Source organism: Rosa chinensis, chromosome 5, assembly GCF_002994745.2.
Source record: "Rosa chinensis cultivar Old Blush chromosome 5, RchiOBHm-V2, whole genome shotgun sequence".
NCBI classification, from domain to species: domain Eukaryota; kingdom Viridiplantae; phylum Streptophyta; class Magnoliopsida; order Rosales; family Rosaceae; genus Rosa; species Rosa chinensis.
Genome location: NC_037092.1, coordinates 74,106,466 through 74,128,174, shown reverse-complemented (window position 1 = coordinate 74,128,174; position 21,709 = coordinate 74,106,466). Strand labels below are relative to the sequence as shown.

Here is a 21,709-nt window from a genome sequence, read left to right as displayed (position 1 = left end):
GTAGCCAAACGATCGATCGTTCCATTCCTGGCGATCGATCGTTCAGCGAGCCAGAAGCTCCCAGTAGCAAAAAGATCGATCGTTCCATTCTTGGCGATCTATCGCCGGCAGAACCAGAACACGATGTCTGAAATTTAGTAGTCCAAGAAGGCCAAGCTCCTCGACCCCTCTCAAATATAGATAACCCTTGTCAACCAATTCCTGAGGAGCGTCCCAATCTTGAGGTTAGTGGTGTTTCTTCTAACTCTGATAATAGTGATAGTGTGTATGTTTTGCCTCCTAGGTCCACCCGTGGTAAACCACCTCGTCAATATGAGCCAAGTTTAGATGTTAAGTCTAAGAATGCCATAGCTAACTTTGTATCCACCCATCGGTTATCCAAATCCCATGCTTCATTTGTGAATCAAATATCCTCTGTATGTGTTCCCAGTAAAGTGCAGGATGCTCTCAAGGATCTCAAATGGTCTCAAGCGATGAATGAAGAGATGGAGGCATTGGAGAAGAATAATACTTGGGAGTTGGTGACACCTCCACAAGAAAAGAGAGTTGTTGGATGTAGATGGGTGTTCACTATCAAACACAATGCAGATGGTTCAGTGAATATATATAAGGCAAGACTTGTTGCAAAGGGATATACTCAAACATATGGCGTGGATTATGAGGAGACCTTTGCTCCAGTAGCAAAGATTAATATTCGAGTGTTGATGTCTCTAGCAGCTAATCTAGATTGGCCTTTGCAACAGTTTGATGTGAAGAATGCCTTTTTACATGGAGAGCTATATGAAGAAGTCTATATGGATCTACCACCAGGATATGAGGCAAGAACAAGAGGAAGATTTGTGTGTAAGTTGAATAAGTCCTTGTATGGACTCAAACAATCACCACGAGCTTGGTTTGGTAGATTCTCTCAAGTTATGCGTCGTTTTGGGTACAAACAGAGCAACTCTGACCATACATTGTTTCTGAAACGCCGTGAAGGTAAATTAACTGCCTTGATTATTTATGTCGATGATATGATAATGACTGGTGATAATTCAGAGGAGGTTGAAAGATTAAAAGATTTGCTTGCATCAGAGTTTGAGATGAAAGATCTTGGTTCTCTTAAATATTTTTTGGGGATTGAGGTCGCCAGGGGGAGTTCAGGAATTTTCTTGTGTCAGAGAAAATATGTGCTTGACTTGTTGACAGAGACAGGAATGCTAGGTTGTAGACCTGCTGATACTCCTATTGAGCAGAATCATAAACTGGCTGAGTACCCTAATCAAACTCTTACAGAGAAGGCTCGCTATCAGAGGTTAGTTGGCAGATTAATCTATCTCTCACATACTCGGCCAGACATTGCATATGCAGTTAGTGTTGTGAGTCAATTCATGCATAATCCAAGTGAAACTCATATGGAAGCTGTGATCCGTATTCTGAGGTATTTAGAGTCTGCACCTTAAAAAGGCTTGATGTTTTCAAAGCATAATCATCTGGATGTTAGTGGTTATACAGATGCAGACTGGGCAGGTTGTGTTACAGATAGAAAATCCACTTCTAGTTACTTCACTTTTGTAGGTGGTAATCTTGTTACTTGGAGAAGTAAGAAACAAAAGGTTGTGGCCAAGTCAAGTGCTGAAGCAGAGTATAGAGGTATGGCTCATGGAGTTTGTGAGTTACTTTGGTTGAGAAATTTACTTCGTGATTTGAGATTTAAACCCAAACGAGCCATGGATTTGTATTGTGATTATAAGGCAGCGGTGGATATTGCTCACAACCCAGTACAACATGACAGAACTAAGCATGTTGAGGTCAACAGACATTTCATTAAAGAGAAGCTTGATGCTAAGCTTATCTCTTTTCCGTTTATCCACTCAGAAGAACAGTTGGCTGATGTTCTCACTAAGGCAGTATCGAGTAAGGCATTTCATGACTCACTTGACAAGTTGGGCATTCGTGATCTGTATGCGCCAACTTGAGGGGGAGTGTTGGCGTGAGTCATACTTACCTTATTTATGTAGATATTCTGTAATATCTGTAGTATTATTTGATTTACTACTTGCCTTAGGAATAGTACTTGTCTTATTAGGCACAATTGTAATTTGTATATAATTCCTTCTGTAAGGTGAATGAGATATAGAATTATTCAGCCAAAATTGTCTCTAGTTTTTCGTTATATTTTGACTCCTCGACCATAAGATGATACCGAGAATAAATCCATACTCCTTAAGAGTGACACCATAACAATGGCACAAACATACCACTAAGAACCCCAAATTCCACCTCGAGAGGGTAGGGACTCAAATGACCTAGCAAAAAGACTATAGACAAAGACCTAAAAAAGCAAAAAACAAATAAAAAGTAAAAAGCGATGTCACCATCGACCTTCATTTTCCATACCCAAAGCTCCGACACCGGCTGAGGTAACCACATAACCACAAAGCCTTGCCGAAAGGTAAGGCTGCTGCGTTGTACGAAACCTTTTCACATATCCCCTCCAATAATAGACCACCAGGCAAAGCTTGAAGATATCAAAATAAGCCAACAATTGTAGACCACGGAGCCACCAACCACCGTGCCCACCGCTGCCAGTTCATGTATCTCTTTTTCTCATAAACCCAACCCTTGAATATTGTCCCCAATAATCCAAACCCAGATTCACCCAAAACCTTAAAGATTGACCTAATCTGACTCGGATATTGATGAACTTTCAACCATGGCCCATCAATCTGCCATAGAACACCATACCACCACCACGATCTTCTTGAAGCCGCCATCGATTTCGCATTTTCGCCTGAGAAGTAAAGAGAAAACGGTGCCACATCTCCCACTGAGGACTTCGAACTGACAACACTATAGCCCGTCCGGCTATAGTCATCTTACGCCGACTAGGCAAAGAGCCGTCATCGATGTGAGGGTCCCGCTGGACAAGCGCCAAGAGAAACTTTGTTTTACCCAAACCCTAAAACGCTTCGAATTGTGTAGAGTTCGACCCCCGAGTAGTCCTAAAACTTAATACATCCAAGGCTTCAAAAAAAAAAAAAATTATAGCAGGCTAACGGAAAAGACAAAAAAATTAATTTTTCTTCCATGAATCAAATGAAGCCTAAAGATAACGAAAAATAATTTCCTCTGTCAATGACTAACCAAGTAAACATGAATGTTTGGAGACGGAGTGAAATAGTGGGTCGGTTACTAATCTAGGGGAAATATCACCAATGGTCACCAAGTTATGACTTATTCGACACTTAACTCACTGTATTTTCAACAATATCACTTAACTCACTCAGTTTTACATTCGTCTTTCACTTAACTCACTGCCGTTAATTCTACTGTTAGAAGCCGTTAAAATTGAGGGTATATTTGTCAAAACACTTAAAAATCATTTTTAACTTAAAAAAACTACATTTATTAGATTTTTTTTTCAATTTTTTTTAAATTTCTGAAATTTCTAATAAAAAATAATTTTTTTAACTTAAATATAATTTGAAAAAAAATTGTCTTTTTTTAAAAAATAAAATTAGAAATGTATTTTTTTAGTGTTTAGACAAATATACCCTCAATTTACATTTATTAGACTTTTTTCAATTTTTTAAATTTCTGAGATTTCTAATAAAAAATGATTTTTTTAACTTAAATATAATTTGAAAAAAAAAGTGTCATTTTTTTATTTAAAAAAAGTTAGAAATGTATTTTTTTAGTGTTTAGACAAATATACCCTCAATTTTAATAGTTTTTAACGGTAGAATTAACGACAGTGAGTTAAGTGAAAGACGGATGTAAAACTGAGTGAGTTAAGTGATATTGTTGAAAATACAGTGAGTTAAGTGTCGAATAAGTCATAACTCAGTGACCATTGATGATGTTTTCCCTACTAATCTACTACAATTATGAGACAAGTACTTTAATGGCTGGAAGCCAAGTTAGGTAGCAATAATACATAGCAGTGGGTGGGTGGTTTTGTCGATAGGAAGTTCACTTTCTGATAAAAATGAAAAATGCGACTTAACTAGTCTTTTAGGGTTTTGAAAATCTTATAGCTAGTATATATACCACATTCTACAAATAATTTTGTTCTAAAATGATCGTGCTTTTTCTTGACGCATTTATTAAAATGTTAAAAATCAGCAACAACTACCATATGATGAAGAGCATGCATGCAATCAGTCTTATGGATAGTAGATTTGTTTATGAGAACTACGTATATTATTGGATATATATACATGGTTCTTGGCTAAGAACATCCTTACCTAAGCTTAGCTATGGATTTCCAGTTTTTGGCCACTTTTTGATCACATATTTACATCTTAACCGTTCAGTTTTTGGGTCCTAATGTATAGATCATCTCTGCAAAATTTCAGCCAAATTGATGATTGTTAAGGCATTCAAAACTGCAATTTACAACAATATACACGAACGGTTCCTGTTCGACAGATTCGGTTCGTTCGTGTAAATTGCAGTTTTGGATACCTTAACGATCATCAATTTGGCTGAAATTTTGCAGAAGTGATATATACATTAGGACCTAAAAACTGAACAGTTAAGATGTGAATATGTGATCGAAAAGTGGCCAAAAACTGGAAATCCGTTTCATAAGCTTAGGTAAGGATATCCTTACCTGAGAAAGCATATATATATAGGATTTTTTTTTTTTGAGCCATTTTAAGGGATTTCTTATGGAACTCACTTTTTCATTGCATTTTGACATCTTGACCGTTTAATTTTTAGCTCATAATATATAGATCTATTTCTGCAAATTTTCAGTCAAATTGATACCTTAACGATTCAAATAAGATTAAATCAATGGACGAACCAAATCTGTCAAACCTGAACCATTCGTGTTTATAATTGTAAATCGCAGTTATGAATGCCTTAATAATTATCAATTTGGCTGAAAATTTGCAGAGGTTATCTACTCATATAGACCTAAACATTGAATGGTGGAGATGAGAATATGTTATCGAAAAGTGGGTTTAATAAACTATCCCTTAAAATGGCTAAAAAAAGAGATCCCTCACTAGAAGGGCCATGTATATATATGTAAAAATATATACATAACCCTTTTTTGGTTATTTTTAAGGGATTGATTATTTGACCAACTTTTTGATCACTTATTAACATCTAGGGCTGCCACTTGGTTTGATAATTACCAAACCGACCGAATACCAACCGATACTTTAGGTTTGATAAACCGACTTTTTGGTAACCGAGACCGATAAAACCGAAATCGAAAATTACCGAAAAAGTTGGTTTGGTTTTGGTAAATACCGAATCTACCGATTATCTAAATAGTAGCTTTATATGCTCTGGTTTTCAATACACATACATGTATATTAAGAAATAAACATAAAAGTTTTCATAATAGTATGAACATTACTTAATATACTACATAATTAATAGTACATGTATTTTAAGTAACCTACTCCAAGATGGTTAAATAACCTAGTTTTATTGAAAATAGATAAAATTTGATGTCATATATACAAAAGAAAGCTATGATTAGTAGATGAATATGAAGTTTACTGTTATAAAATTGAAAAACCTAATTTTGTTCATTCTAATTTATATTACAAAGAATTAGTTGTTCTAAAGTTGGTAATACCGAAAACCGAAATATCAAATTTGGTATATATGATTAAAAACGGAAAATTTTGGTTGGTAATTGGTAGCTCAATTTTGAAACCGAAAGCTTTGGTTTTGAAGTTGGTAATATCTATAACCGATTCGAACCGACCGAGTGACAGCCCTATTAACATCTCTACCATTCGGTTGTTAGGTCTACACGATTAGATCAATTTGCAAATTTTTCAGCCAAATTGATAATCGTTAAAACATTCAAAACTATGATTTACAATTAATAAGATGAACGGTTCAGGTTTGATAGATTTGGTTCGTTCATTGATTTAATCTAGTTCGATACCTTAACGGTCACCAATTTGGCTGAAAATTTGCAAAATGGTCTATTTATGGAGTCCGAAGAAGTGAACTGTTGAGATGCCCATATGCGATCAAAAATTGTGTTCCACAAAGGATTCCTTAAAATGACCAAAAAAATGGATCATATCTCTTAGTCGAAGGGCCATATATATATATATATATATATATATATATATATATATATCAGTGTTCTGAAACTCGGCCGCCCAGGCTGCCTAGGCGGCGACTCTCTGACTCACCTAATAAGCTGTTAGGCGGACTGAAGTTAGGCGGCCTAGGCAGGTAACTAGGCGCCTGGGCGGGGGTGGTTGGGCTCTAGGTGGCCTTTCTAGGCAAATTTGCAGGTTATTTCATAGAGTTTGACGGCTTGGAGAGAGAGAGAGAGTGTGTGGAGGAGTTGACTATGATCAAAGTAGTATAAAAACCACAAGGTTAAAATATTGATCGTCATCGCGGCCTTCGTTCTTGTTTCTAGTTGTTTTATGTGATTATTGACTGAACAATAAAGAAATTGAAGAAAAATCGATGAAGAGAGATGAGAGAGAATGTGGAGGTGGTGACTACTGGTTTACTGGTTTTGTGCATGAGAGGACGAGGAAGAGAAAGGAATGAAAAATTGAAAACAAATGGGGTAGTTTATTGTTGGGAAAAAAATACAAACAGTACTCCAATTATGGCCCATTCTAAATTTTCATACCCAACTTTTCGAAACTATCACAATGGTACCTGGAATTCCCAACCCGACCCAATATTCGTACCTGCCGTCCATGACGGCGTTAAGCGGCATGCCAGGTGGCATATCTTAAGGGATATTTTGGTCACTTCATTCACTTAGACTTTTTTTAATATTTTTTTCTTTCCTCTCTCAATTTTTCTTCTTCTGGTGATTTCACCAAACCTATCCTCTCTCTTTTGGGTCCCTATGCTCAGCTCTCAAACCTTGAGCACCACTGCCATCAGTTGGAGGAACACCTTCCTCCATGCCACCACACATACGGCCATACCCATGTCAGGAGCAGCGCCGTTTAGCCATTGGATAGCTTGGTTTCGATTGCATCTTCAATCTTCTTCTGGTCTTGTGCCTTGAGCATGGAAGCAATCTTCTCATCTTTAATGGTTTTCCTCACTTGAATCTATAGCTTTGGAATCAGGATCTTCTGGTGTTCGCAATTGAGGCCGAAATCGGCACCTCCCAAGCTTCCACCTTTTAAGCTAATCAAAACCCAAAATTTCCCACAACCCACTTCATTTCTCCACTAAAATCAACCGACCCAAAAACGAACAGCCCCAAAGCAAACAATCTCAGAGCTAATAAACACTACCTTCCCCAGATTTCTTCTTACAATCCCTTCTTTTACACGCAACGGCGAAAACAAGAGCAGAAGACAAAATCGGATTAAGTGTGAAGAAAGTGATTGTAAGAAAAATTAGAGGAAAACAGAAAAGAGGTTGTCAAGGTCTCTCAATCGGCTCCGTTGGAGCTTAGACTCCACCATTGCTGATTGCTACTTCTCTTGGGTGTCAGAAAGTGATTTTTGCTATTAATTCACTATTTCACCATGGTTAATGGGTGGACTCCACCATTGTTGATGGCATGTTTCCTCCACCATTGTTGATTGTTTCTGGGTTTGCTGGATTTGAATGGGGACGAGAGAGAGAGAGAGAGAGAGAGAGAGAGAGAGAGAGAGAGAGAGAGAGAGAGAGAGAGAGAGAGAGAGAGAGAAAAGGGACTAAAGAATGGGGCTGGGTAAGTAAATGACACAAATACCCATCAAATATGCCACGTGGCATACGTGTTAACCCCGTCATGGACGGCGGGTACGTATATTGGGTCGGGCTAGCTATTTGCGGTACCATTGTGATAGTTTCAGAAAGTTGGGTATGAAAATTTAGAATGGGCCATAATTGGAGTACTGTTCACTAAACCTCACTAAACTTCCTCAAATAACCTTACTCATATAATTTGTAAATAAATTATTATCTTTAAAATAAAAAATTTAGTCATTTCAATGATTTAATCATTCTATAAATCTTAACTAAATATACATTTCTTAATCAAACTTGAGTTTCAAAAATTAATGTCTAATCAATAAGAAAATGCTATGAACTATTAGTTTTTTTTTTAAAAAAAATTCTATTTTAGCTGTGCAAAAAAAAAATCATTTTTTTTAATTCTCAAACAAAAAAAAATCATTCGTTTTTTAATGTTTATTTTTTTCTGTATTTTTTGTACCACATGATTAATTATTTAAATATTTTTTTTTTGGCAAATATAATGGATTGTTTTAGATTTATGTCATAAATCATAAGAGGATTTATTTTGTTTTCCCTCACCAATATGTGTTCAACATACATATCATATATTTTTATGTCACATGATCTTAATCATATTTTTAATTCTTATTAAATATATATGAATGCTTTAATGAGTATGTAGTGAAATTGGAAAATGAAAATAGATAAGGAAAATAATAAGGAATACAATCTAATATTATTGAATTGGAAAGTCTACATAAAATAAATATAATATTTTTTTTGGTATAATTATTGTCCTTAATAGTCATTTTATAATAGGTTATATATGTCATTTAATAATTTATAATCGAGTGAGATCAAGTGAGTAGATTTGGAGGTCCCAATAGAAACTCTTTTTTTCCCTTTATTGTTAGAGAGAGAGAGAGAGAGAGAGATTAAAAGGGATAACTTCATTCAGTTGCTGTAAGAATCTATAATCAATGAGTTTATAGTGATTGACTTCGTTCCCTATCATGATTGGCTCACGAAAGAGTATCTAGTACCACTCCATTAGAATAATATATATCAATTACTTAGATATTTTGAAATGGATGGACTGAGCCAATCATGCATCATTCTCAACCAATACATAGCAGAAGGCAATGCGAAGGTACACTACACAATAGGCGGCTTGGTTACAAATTCTTGGGGCATAATGTCAAGAACAAGACTGGAAAACATTCAATAACCGATATGCCTCGATAATGATAGCACCTTCATGACTAAGGTCTTAATTCTTATTATCCAAAAAAAAAAAAAAAAAGGTCTTAATTCTTCGTCGGTGTTGAGAGTTCAAGTATATATACCGCGCTTGTACTAAAGATACCATTTGCAATATCCAATAAGCTCCCTAATTCAGCTCCTCCAATGATTACGTACTTCATATTTATCAAAATATGCTTATGTTGAGTGATGTACGTGGAGTCTATGTGGCCGTGAGGCATACACATGTGGGATAATTCATTCTAATACCAACAGGTCCCCGCACATGTAGTGAATCTTCAAGTCATATATGTAGACAACTTATATTAGGTGACATGAATCCCGTGTAGTCGCGAGACATACAGAAGTAGAATAATCCACTTCGATACAATGATACACATGAAAAATTCATATTGGGTGATGTGGAGCCTGTGTGGCTGCGAAACATGCACACATGAGATAAAACATACTCCAATATAATGATAAAGTAATATGAGTTTTACAACCAAAACTAATTGATAATTGACAAAATTTAAATCCTTATAAACTCATAGGCAATGTCCTCATTTTTCTATATGAGATTCATATTCTCAACAAGAATTGACATAAATCCTTATAAGTCTATAAACAATTAATATCTCTATTTTTTCATGTGGAATCCATATTTTCAACTTAAGTGATTGCAAGTGCCAAAAACCAATGCAATACGATCACCCTTTAAGGCTTCCCCACGTCATAGCACAGTACTCATATTTATATGTTTGGAGATGACTTGGAGCCTATAAATACCATCGCACTAGCAGTAGCTTGTTCATCATTCGTATAAACCAAGTTAGTTAATTAGAACATCCCAGGCCAGAGCTAGCTTTCTCTCATATCTCTCTAGCTCCTTCTTCTCTGCTCTATAAACCATGTTTCCTAATTTCTTTACTTGTTGCTCGCTTCTTGAAACTTCAAGGTAATGCATATAGGATACAGAACTAGCTCTGTATCAGAAACGTTCACGTTTTATTGTGTTTATGGATGCATATATGTGCTCATTTTATTTGCTTCTAAAGCTCTAACCCTGTGAAATGTATAAAATAAAATAATGTCTACAATATATTAGCTGGGCAGGTAGCCGGATACAGTCGATCGGGCTATGGTCTTCTCTGCCAGCTTTTGTTGTTGAGAGATCCAGGCGTCGGCTTCCTTTTTATCATCGTACATTCTCTGAAATTATAAATTTTTATATTGTCGACCCTTCACTTTCTTCTCTTTTTGAAAGGTCCCCTCCCACCAACTTCGGTCGTAGCTTTGCTTCTTTTTCTATAATAATACAAAAGGAAGGACCGAATCGGGGGTTCTTTTAAAAATTGAAAGTGATGGTCCAATTTTATTCAGGAACGAACAGTGAGTACTTGAAAGTGATTAAGTGATGGTCCAAGAACTGTGCGTAAGCACTTTATTCTGAGATAAATTTATTCAAGATCTAATATCGCATATTAATCTGTATAGCCACATTAGGACATGTATATATACAGGGACGTAGCTATTTACAAAGCTACTTAGGTTGCAGCCCAACTTAAATTTCTCTTAAAATGTTTATATACCATAAAATATACCATACTCAATTAAGTTTCTCATAGGCCGGCCAGTTGGTTAAAGCTTTGGTATAACATAAATCAAGTCACTGGTTTGATCAACAATAGAATAGGTTTTTTTTTTTTTTTTTCCTCCTTTTCTTTCTTTCTTCTTTTACTAATTTTCATTTCCTTTTTCTTTTCTGGGTCTATTCTCTTTTACTAATTATACATCAAAATATTTCTAGTTTTATCTATTCTTTTTCATGATAGGATTGAGTATAGTAAATGAGTTGTATTTCTCTAAATTCATTTATTTACAGTAGGTACAATTATTGTTAATCGATAAAATGTGTATCACATATGTATTAAAAATAAACCCAATCATTTTTTAAAATTTATATGCTTTTAGCAGGAAAAAAATAGCTTATTGTTATAGCCCACTCAAACTTGACATCATGGATCCGTCCCTGGCTAAAATTAGACTAACCTATTTTCAATTCCTGGTTACGTCCCTATATATATATATATATATATATACATACATATATATACACACACACACACACACATATATATACAGATCCTATTCAGAGCGAGGCCTCGCTTTGAAATTAAAGTGCGAGGTTGGAGTTTATGGTCACTTTTCGGTCACATATCCACATCTCGACCGTTCAGTTTTTAGGTACTAGTGTATAGATCATCTCTGCAATGTTTCAGCCAAATTGATGATCTTTAAGGTATCTAACTCGCTTAAGCCAATGGACGAACTGAATCTGTCCACCCTAAACCGTACTAGCTTTAAGGCAGTTATCAATGCCTTAATGACCATCAATTTGGCTGAAATTTTGCAGAGATGATCTATATATTAGTACCTAAAAACTGAACGGTCGAGATGTGGATATGAGACCAAAAAGTGACCCTAAACTCCAACCTCACAAGTTAATTTCAGAGTATGTATCTATGTGTGTATATATATATATATGTATGTATGTATGTATATATGTATACGTATACATACATACATACATACATATATATATATATATATATATATATATATATATATATATATAAAGAGTAATGCTATTCATAAGTGTTATGAATTAATTGTGTGTAGTTAGAGCCTCATTTGATGACACATGATAACACCGGATTTGGATCACTCAGGAAGAAGAAGAAGAACATGGTGATCACCCACCGGGATCAGAACCTGGAAAAAGTGAAAGCAGAAGTTGACCCACAGTTGCTCTACTTCCATGTAAAACCAATGGGCTCCAGGAAGCAAACAGAATTGTCTCTACGATCAGAAATGGTCAAGCCGAGGACAAAAGGCGGAATGGCCTCCTCCGGCAGGAACAGAAGTTCCGGGAACCTAGCCGATTATCTCAGCACGAGAGACCAGGACGCATACAAGACTCACGATGAAGATGAAGAAGAGGAGGAGGAGATGGGAATGGAGTTCGTAATTATGACAGAAGTGTTCAACGCCGTTTCAGCCATGACAATTGCATACGTGAGCCTACAAGAGGCCCACAACCCGTGGGACCCGGAGAAGCTGAGGGCGGCTGACGTGGCGGTGGTTGGGGAGCTGAGAAGGCTGGGAGACTTAAGAGAGAGGTACTTGAGGAGAAGATGTTACGGCAGAGGTAGTGGTGATATGCTGAGGGAGGCGGTGGTGCCGTACGAGGCGGCAACCGAGGAACTGAAGAAAGAGGTGAAGGCTAGAGATATGGAGGTTGACAATCTGAAAGAGAAGCTCAAGAGCATTATTGGAGAGGCCAATAGCGGGAAGAAGAGCAGGAAGTCTCTGTCTAGGAGAAAGGTCCATTGCATTACTCAAGGTAACGTAGAAACAGCCACTTATGGATCAGTTTATTAGGGCATGCAATAACACCTTGTAGCAATTCATGGCCACTTTAGGGCTTGAGTGACAAATCGTAGATATAACTACAAAATAGACAAAAACCTATGGTGTCATTTATTACAACATCAGGAAACTAGAAGAGTTGAAACCCTATACAAGCTTTCATTTGGCTTTTTGGATATATACCACAAAATTTATAGCAGCTAATAGCTTGTAATCACTTGCAGTTCCAGCAGCTCCTGCACCAGAATTGTTCGAGGGGGCAATGAGCGGAGTTAGAGAGGCATTAGACACCTTCACTATAGTTCTCCTCTCTCTCATGCGTGCGGCTCACTGGGATATCGCTGCGGCCGTACGCTCCATTGAAGCCGCCACTGCCACAGCTACGAGGATCAGCGCTTCCTCTGTAATCCAAACTCAACGTGCCAACGCCAAGTTCGCTCTTCAGTCCTACATTTCCCGTAAAGTCTTTCAAGGCTTCGACCACGACAGCTTCTACATGGATAACGGCCTCTCCTCATTTCTCAGCCCAGACCAGTATCACCGGGACTGCTTCGCCGAATATTGTGACATGAAAAGCATGGACTCCGCAGAGCTTCTCAATATTCAGCCCTCGTGTAACTTTGGGAAGTTTTGCTCCAACAAGTACTTGGCTATTGTTCATCCCAAGATGGAGGAGTCATTCTTCGGAGACTTGGAGCAGAGACAACAAGTTGTAGAAGGCAGGCATCCTAGGAGTCAGTTTTACAGGCAGTTCTTGGAGTTGGCTAAGGCGATGTGGTTGCTTCACTTGCTGGCGTTCTCGCTTGACCCTGCACCAAGTCAGTTTGAGGCCGGCAGAGGAGCTGATTTTCATCCAGACTACATGGAGAGTGTTCTCAAGTCTCCAGGACAAGTTCCTTCGGCTCAAGTTGTTGGGTTTCCCTTAATTCCAGGGTTCAAGCTTGGCAATGGGTCGATTATTAAGGCCAGAGTTTACCTTGTATCCAAGAATTAGACGTCTTGATTAGTTATCAAGAAAAGGTCCAAGTACTCCTATTGTTACTACTGTTGTGGTGCTACTCTAATGTTGAGGACTTGAGAATGTGTCACGGTGTGCAATAAGCAATGTCTTTTTCCTGAAATTAAGTAATATGTATTGATGAATTCCGAATTTATAATATTTTAATTGGACTTCATTTTGAGCCATCCGATTTTATTTCCGCAAGTAAACGCTCTCGTTCTCTCTCATAGCTAGGGTTTCCCTCGACAAAAATCTTCCTCGTCCGGCGGCGCACCCGCGTCGGCGTGGGCCTCTGGTCTCGTCGGCGTTTGGCGCGTGCAGCCGGACGGGCACTTTCCTCCTCGGAATTCTCAGATTTCTGGCAACTTTGACAGGTTTCAATCTCAAGCGTGGTCTAGGAGAGATGGAAGGGGGGTGGATGTCAGGGTGGGTAGATCGATTTCGATCTGACCTTCTATGGTCGTGGGCGATCGTAGGTGCAGAGTGGTACTGGAGTGGGGTTGATCGGCGGCGGGATTGGGGTTGTCCTATCAGTGGTGATTCCAAAAGGGATATGCTGCTCTTTTGGGTTCGATCACTGATTTGGGCGGAGGTCTATGAAGGTTGGTGGTGTGGTTGGATGGCACCGGATCGTTTGTGGCGAGGCTGGCGGAGGAATGAGCGATCTGCAGCTCTGACGGTCTTGGCTTGGAAGAGTGGTGGTTGGGCCGAGCTTGGCGGGAGGGATCTTGGTAATTCACCCGAGGTTCTTCTAGGCAATTCTATGGATTCCGATGGTATTTTTTTGTTTTTTAGTGCTATTTCAGTTTTTGGTTTAGGTTTTTGGCTTAGTCTAATAAGTCCCTACTCCTTTGAGCTAGGGTTTTGGAGTATTGTTATGGTAGGTGTGTCGTGTTTTTCCCAGAAATTCAATTTACCTTTTTGTGGTCAAAGTAATGGGGAGAAGCTCCTGCACATGGTCTGGCGGTTTTGGGCCATGGTGTTGAAGGGAGTATCTTTCCTCTTGAGGTTGGCTGTGAGGATGTACTTTGTCTCTTGGGTTAGTATGGATGAAGTGCCGTTGATATGGCGTTATATCCGGGGACTACATGTTTTACTCTCGGTGTTTTCTTGTTGTCAATGTGGTAGTGACTTGCTCTTGCACGTGGTCTGGTTGGATTGGGACACGGTGTGGATGAAGGGGAAGTGGCTGTTTGTTATGTTGGCTGCAGGGATTTATCGTGACTCTCGGAAATTGCCTTATGTTGTAGCCCGAGTTGAGGGGCGATTGGTTTGGTTAGGGGTTGGGCCCTTTCGGCTCATGGAGGTCATTTTTGATGACGGACCCGTAACTGGTTTAGGTTTTAGGGAGGAGAGTGGGGAGTTTATGTCCACCACCGGTCATTCCCGTATGATGTAATTTTGGTTATTATCAATAAAGGTTTCTTATTCTCAAAAAAAAAAATTGGACTTCATTTTGTTGCGGATTTTAATTTACAAAAAGAAAATAGAAAGAAAATTGTTTGATCAATTGATATCTTACATTGAGGATGGGGATGAGGACTCCCCATGCATACTTTTAATTTGGGATTGGAGAAGAGATGTGGGCTGAGAATAGATAGATTCTAGATGGGATGATGTTGTGATCTTGATCCCAATCCATTTTATTGCCATCTTATGTAAATTAAATTTGAACATTCTATAATTCACCAAGAACACAACAAGCCAGGCTTCCAAGCCATAGCTTGAATAACACCTTCATCCATGATGTAATTATCACAATCTCCACCGTCACATTTTGTTATAACTTGCATCAGTGTAGTATGAAAATTAACCAATTTGTTGTAAATATTATATATATATATACATATATATATATATATACACACACACACACACATATCCTATCCAGAGCGGAGCTCCGCTTTGAAAATTAAAGTGTGAAGTTCAAGTTTTGGGTCACTTTTCGGTCGCATATCCACATCTCGACCGTTCAGTTTTAGGTACTAGTGTATAGATCGTCTCTGCAAATTTTCAGCCAAAATGATGATCGTTAAGGCATTGATAACTGCCTTAAAGCTAGTACGGTTCAGGTTGACAGATTCAGTCCGTCCATTGGTTTAAGCGAGTTAGATACCTTAACGATCATCAATTTGGTTGAAAATTTGCAGAGATGATCTATACACTAGTACCTAAAAACTGAACGGTCGAGATGTGGATATGCGACCGAAAAGTGACCCAAAACTCGAACTTCACATGTTAATTTCAAAGCGGAGCTCCGCTCTGGATTGGATCTGATATATATATATATATATATATATATATATATATATATGTGTGTGTGTGTGTGCATGTGTGGCTATCCACTGTAAATACTAACTAGTTATGTCCTTAAGATATAAACTCTACCCCTATATAAAGGGGTTTAATGAGAATGAAACATATGTTAACGAAGAAGATTAGTCTGTCTGCTAATTAGGGTTAATTAGAGTTAATTGTTACTTAGTTTGTTACGTACATGCTTATGTGATTCAGTTGCCTACAGTTGGTTTACACGTGTCACAATTCTGCTCACTTGTTCACTTGTATAAATAGCTGCTCTCTCTCTCTCTCTCTTGTTTGTTGTTGGTTGTAACAGAATCACTGTAATAGAAAAACCTCTCTTCAATTTCTCTCTATTTTCTCTCTAACTATTACTTCAAGAATCCTAGCTTTCATGGTATCAGCAGCTCAGGTCGTCACCTAGGGTTTGCTTATACGTGCGTCTGCTTCACAAAGCTCACTGTTCTTGCTTTCTTCAGTGCTCGACGTGCTCCTTCTGCAATTTTCAGATAAGTTTTCTGTGTGTTCATCAAGAAGAAAAAGTTAGATCTACAATTTTATAGAGTAAATTCCTTGATTTGAAGCTTTGATCTGGTATAATCAGTGTTCGATTATGAATATATGCAAGTGTTCTAGCAAAAATGATTGTTTAGCTGTGAGGATTCCTATAATTCTTGTGATTCGAAACCCTAAATCTTGAAGTGTTATTCTGAGAATCATTTGTGAACTATAATAGCAAAATTGAAATCTTTATCAGTTGGTATCACACTATGAAGTGTCAAAATTTCTAGTTGATTGAAGGATTGTGAGGATTATTGAATCTATGGTACTTTGTGAGGTTTCAAAACCTGAGATCTACTAGTTTTACACAGATATACACTAGATTCCTAGACTGTGTATCTTTTCTTCAGCAAGATGACTACATCCACATCACAAGCCTCTACTATTACCACTCAGACTACTGTGTACCTCCCGAATGTCTTGCTTGATGAATCCAACTATCCTACATGGTTGTTTCGCTTAGAGTCCTTTCTTAAAGGACAGAATTTGTATGGATATGTTGATGGCTCAACTCCATGCCCCACTCAGTTTGTCTCTGCATCCGATGGTTCTGGAAATATAGTATCATCTGAGTATACTAATTGGAAAATACAAGATCAGAGTATTGTGAACATGATAGGTCAAACACTTAGTCCTGTGGCCATGTCATGTGCTGTGGGAAGCAAGTCTGCACAAGACATGTGGAATAGACTGAAACTCAAGTTTGCTGCACCGAATAGACAAAATATTTTGCAACTCAAGTCTAATCAAGGCTGCTAGAGATGCACTTGAAACAGTGGGAGTATTTGTTGATGATGAGGATATTGTTGTTACAGTATTGAGAGGTTTGCCTTCTGAATATGCTGCTATCAAGACTGTTATCAGGGCTCAGTTTGTTGCTTGTTCTGTTGGTGAGCTTAAGACACTACTTAAGGCTGCAGAGATTGATATAGAAAGTGAAGTTCAAGCATCATCATCAACCTCATCTCTTACAGCAATGATAGCCAAAAATACTAATTCTGTTCTTGCAACTGACAACACTAATGGTGCTTCCTCCTCAAGCTTACAGTCTCAAGCTCCTACTGTGCCACCTGGCTTTGGTCCTCTATTAACTACTCCAGCCAACAACAACATTCACCTATCATCACAAGCTCCATATGCTTCCATTCCAGTTATACCATATGGTGGCATTCCTCAGATCAATTCATTCTCCATGACTGATCCTAGCCAATCAATGACTGGTTTTTATGCTGGTAGACCTACTGGTTCTTTTGGCAACAACAATGCTAGGTTCAATAACAACACTGGAGGATACAGAGGAAACTCCAACTTTCACAATGGCATGAATAGAGGAAATGCAGGGTTTCATAACACCTTCTTCAGACCAAATGTAGGAGGGACTGGACTTACTTGTCAACTCTGTGGCAAACCAGGTCATGGTACCAAAACATGCAGGAGTCTATCAAATTTTCAAACCTCTCAGCCAGGCAGCTTGAATATCACTGGATGCCAATATTGTGGTAAACCAAATCACACTGCAGATAGATGTTACTACATCTTTGGTTTTCCTGGTCAACAACAACAGTCTGCTCCACAACTTCAAACTATGCAAACCATGCAGACTCAACCATCTCAACAGTTCCAAAATGCTCCACAAGGTTTCCAGCAGCAGGGAGTAGCAATGTTTGCTTCATCTTCAAGTAACAACACACCTCAATATTGGCTGGCTGACTCTGGTGCAACCAATCACATGACAAGTGAAGTGCAGCTCAACAACCTTGCTCCATATAATGTTACAGATTCTGTGCAGATTGGTGATGGTAAATTTTTAAATATCACACATATTGGTAACTCACATCTGGGAAGATTAAAACTGAATAATGTGCTTCTTATTCCTGAACTTGCTGCACATTTACTCTTAATATATCAGTTGTGCAAACAGAACAATTGTTCTGTTTGGTTTGATGAGTTCATGTGTGTGATACAGGACAAAGTATTGGGAAAGGTGCTGTATAAGGGACTGAGTAATCAAGGCTTATATCCAATACCTTTTGATCTGCCACTGATCCTTCAAGAACAAGCTGGTTCAAATAACAGTCAGTTCAATCCACAAAATAAATCTGCTAATCTTGGAAGAATTGTCAAGCATTCTTTGTGGCATCAGAGGTTTGGACATCCTACAAATGAGATAGTTCATAGTATGTTAAATAAGTGCAACATTTCAAGTATACCAGACAAGGATTCTTCAGTGTGTGAAGCCTGTCTTCTTGGGAAATTTCACAAGCTACCTTTTTCTTCATCTCAGTCTAGAAGTCAAGTTCCATTTGAGATTGTTCATTCAGATGTTTGGGGTCCATCTCCTCATCTTTCTTTAGATGGCTACAGATTTTTTGTATTGTTCATAAATGATTGTACTAGATACACTTGGATTTTTCCAATGAAACATAAATCTGAAGTACTTAGCTATTTTCAGTCTCTTTGTGCTTTTGTTGGCACTCAATTTTCAACTTCTATTAAATGTTTGAGAAGTGATGGAGGAGGGGAATTTACAGGAAATAGACTCAAAGAATTTCTGTGTAAACAAGGCATTACACATCAGATTTCTTGCCCCTACACCCCAAAACAGAATGGAACTTCTGAAAGGAAGAATCGACACATTAGAGAGACTGTTGTCACATTATTACAGGATTCTCATCTTCCTTCAATCTTCTGGTACCATGCATGTGCAATTGCTGTATACTTGATAAACAGGATGCCTACAGCAACATTGGTTATGAAATCACCATTTGAGAAACTCTACTGTAAAGTTCCATCACTAGAATTGCTTAGAGTTTTTGGATGTGCCTGCTATCCACTCATGACTCCTTACAACAGTAACAAACTTCAACCAAAGACTACAAAGTGTGTGTTCATTGGTTTTGCAGCTGGATATAAGGGGTACATTTGCTACAATTTGTCAAGCAAGAAATGTATTATCTCCAGACATGTGTTCTTTGAAGAAGATCAATTTCCATTTGCAAAATTGCAGACTACTAACTCTCACTCCAATATTGCTCAGTCTCACAACTCCCAACATCTTGCAGCACCTGCTCTCGTCAGCACCACCTTACATCAGGTACCTATCTCCACCACTGTACATGATCATCATCATCATCGCACTAGTTCATCATCTCAAGTATCTGTTGCCACTCAATCTCCTAGCTTCTCTTCTGTTCCTGACCACAATGAAAATGCTCCTCAAAATATTTCTCCTGTTCCCGTAATTCCACCATCCACTGGTTATGATCAGTCCATCAATCCTGCATTTTATCCTGAGTCTAACACTTCCATTAGTTTTGGAGATGATACTGGTACTATTACAGTTAACACTCAACCAGGCAATGGTTATATATCTCTTTTTCTTGACTGTGCTCCAAATAGTTCAACTGCACAAATCTCCAGCTCTAATATCTTACATCCAGTTCAAGGTCTCTCTGAGTCTACAGTCAATGATCATAGTATGCTCACTAGAAGTAAGAGAGGAATTCTGAAAAAGAAGTGTTACTTATCCATCTTGAATAATGCATCTTCTGATGATTTACAAAACTCAGAGCCTCGGAATTATAAGTTGGCTATGCAATGTCCAGTTTGGAAAAATGCAATGCAAGAGGAGTATGATGCCTTACTGAAACAACAGACCTGGTCTCTTGTTCCATTGCCTCCACACAAAAATTTGGTGTCCTGCAAGTGGATTTTTAAGATAAAGCGCCATTCTGATGGTTCAATATCTCGACACAAGGCTCGACTTGTTGCCAGGGGGTTTAGCCAAGAGTATGGTGTTGATTATGATGAAACATTCTCTCCTGTAGTAAGACACACTACTATCAGGTTAATCTTGAACCTAGCTGCACAATCTGGTTGGACGCTTCACCAAATGGATGTAAAGAATGCTTTTCTGCATGGTCTTCTTAATGAAGAAGTTTATATGGCTCAGCCTGGAGGATTTGAAGATGTCTCTCAACCTCATCTTGTTTGTAAGCTTCAAAAATCATTATATGGTCTAAAGCAGGCACCAAGGGCTTGGAATGAAAGGTTCACTAATTTCTTACCTAGTCTTGGTTTCAAATGTTCGTATGCTGATCCATCATTATTTGTTAAGACATCAGGTAGTTCCAAAGCCTATCTTCTATTGTATGTGGATGATATAATTCTCACTGGTGATTGTGAAGGGCTTATCTCTGAAATCAAGCTGGCTTTACAGGCTGAATTTGATATGAAAGACTTGGGTAGACTTCACTATTTTCTAGGTCTTGAAATAAACTACACTTCTGATGGCCTCTTTGTCTCTCAACACAAATATGCCACTGAGCTGATTCATAAAGCTAGACTGGATGATTGTCACACACATCTAACTCATTGTCAATCTGGTGTGAAGTTGTATAAAGATGGCAGTCCTCCTTTGAATGCAACAGATATTCCATACTTCAGAAGCTTAGTGGGCTGTTTGCAATATCTCACTTTCACCCGACCTGATATAGCCTATAGTGTCAACTCTGTCTGCTAATTTTTACACTCTCCAACTGAGGCTCATATGTTAGCAACCAAAAGGATTCTTTGATATGTCAAAGGAACAATCAATCATGGCATTTATTTCAGGAGGGGTTTTCAACAGCCACAACAATTTCATCTTCAAGCTTACTGCGATACTGATTGGGCAGGTGATCCTAATGACAGGAAATCTACGACTGGTTTTGTTATTTTACTCAATCAGTCTCCTATTTCCTGGTGTAGTAAAAAGCAAACAGCTGTGCCTCGCTCCTCAACTGAGGCTGAATATCGCAGCTTGGCAGACACCACATCTGAACTTCAGTGGCTACAACACTTACTTCATGATCTCCACATTGAGCTCCATAGCATTCCAACTCTTCACTGTGACAACATCTCTGCTTTAGCTCTGGCCACTAATCCTGTTTATCATTCTAAGCTAAAACATATTGAAGTTGATGTTCATTTTACCAGGGACAGAGTTAAAGCTGGTTCTCTTCGTTTACAGTTTGTCATTTCCAAGGAGCAGCTTGCTGACTTGTTCACCAAGGGCCTGTGTTCTCCTCAACATCTTTACTTGTGTTCCAGCTTGCTGTCTGCTCCCATCCATCAAGCTGAGGAGGGGTGTTAACGAAGAAGATTAGTCTGTCTGCTAATTAGGGTTAATTAGAGTTAATTGTTACTTAGTTTGTTACGTACATGCTTATGTGATTCAGTTGCCTACAGCTGGTTTACACGTGTCACAATTCTGCTCACTTGTTCACTTGTATAAATAGCTGCTCTCTCTCTCTCTTGTTTGTTGTTGGTTGTAACAGAATCACTGTAATAGAAAAACCTCTCTTCAATTTCTCTCTATTTTCTCTCTAACTATTGCTTCAAGAATCCTAGCTTTCAACATATACTTCTACCTCCTCCATTTTCTGTTTTTCTCTTCTATCTCTCTATATTCTTTGATTCTAAACAACGTTATTCTGTAGTTTATAACACATTATCAGCAAG

At 38.1% G+C, this 21,709-nt stretch overlaps 1 protein-coding gene across 1 annotated transcript; it reads left to right on the top strand.

Moving 5' to 3' along the window:
* The first annotated feature begins 1,709 nt into the window (after positions 1-1,709).
* Positions 1,710-13,355, top strand: LOC121049270 (protein GRAVITROPIC IN THE LIGHT 1-like). The gene is made up of 3 exons (XM_040505970.1): positions 1,710-1,901; positions 11,596-12,319; positions 12,570-13,355. The coding sequence occupies exons 1-3, from the start codon at positions 1,710-1,712 to the stop codon at positions 13,337-13,339; spliced, it is 1,686 nt and encodes a 561-aa protein (XP_040361904.1). The 3' UTR covers positions 13,340-13,355.
* The last annotated feature ends 8,354 nt before the right edge of the window (positions 13,356-21,709 follow it).

Bases quoted from the DNA above. Each gene is read 5' to 3' on its own strand.
- LOC121049270 (XM_040505970.1), top strand. From the start codon at position 1,710: ATGGATTTGTATTGTGATTATAAGGCAGCGGTGGATATTGCTCACAAC. The intron at 1,902-11,595 runs GCATTTCATGAC...AATTGTGTGTAG, and splicing joins CTAAGGCAGTATCGAGTAAG to TTAGAGCCTCATTTGATGAC. The intron at 12,320-12,569 runs GTAACGTAGAAA...AATCACTTGCAG, and splicing joins GGTCCATTGCATTACTCAAG to TTCCAGCAGCTCCTGCACCA.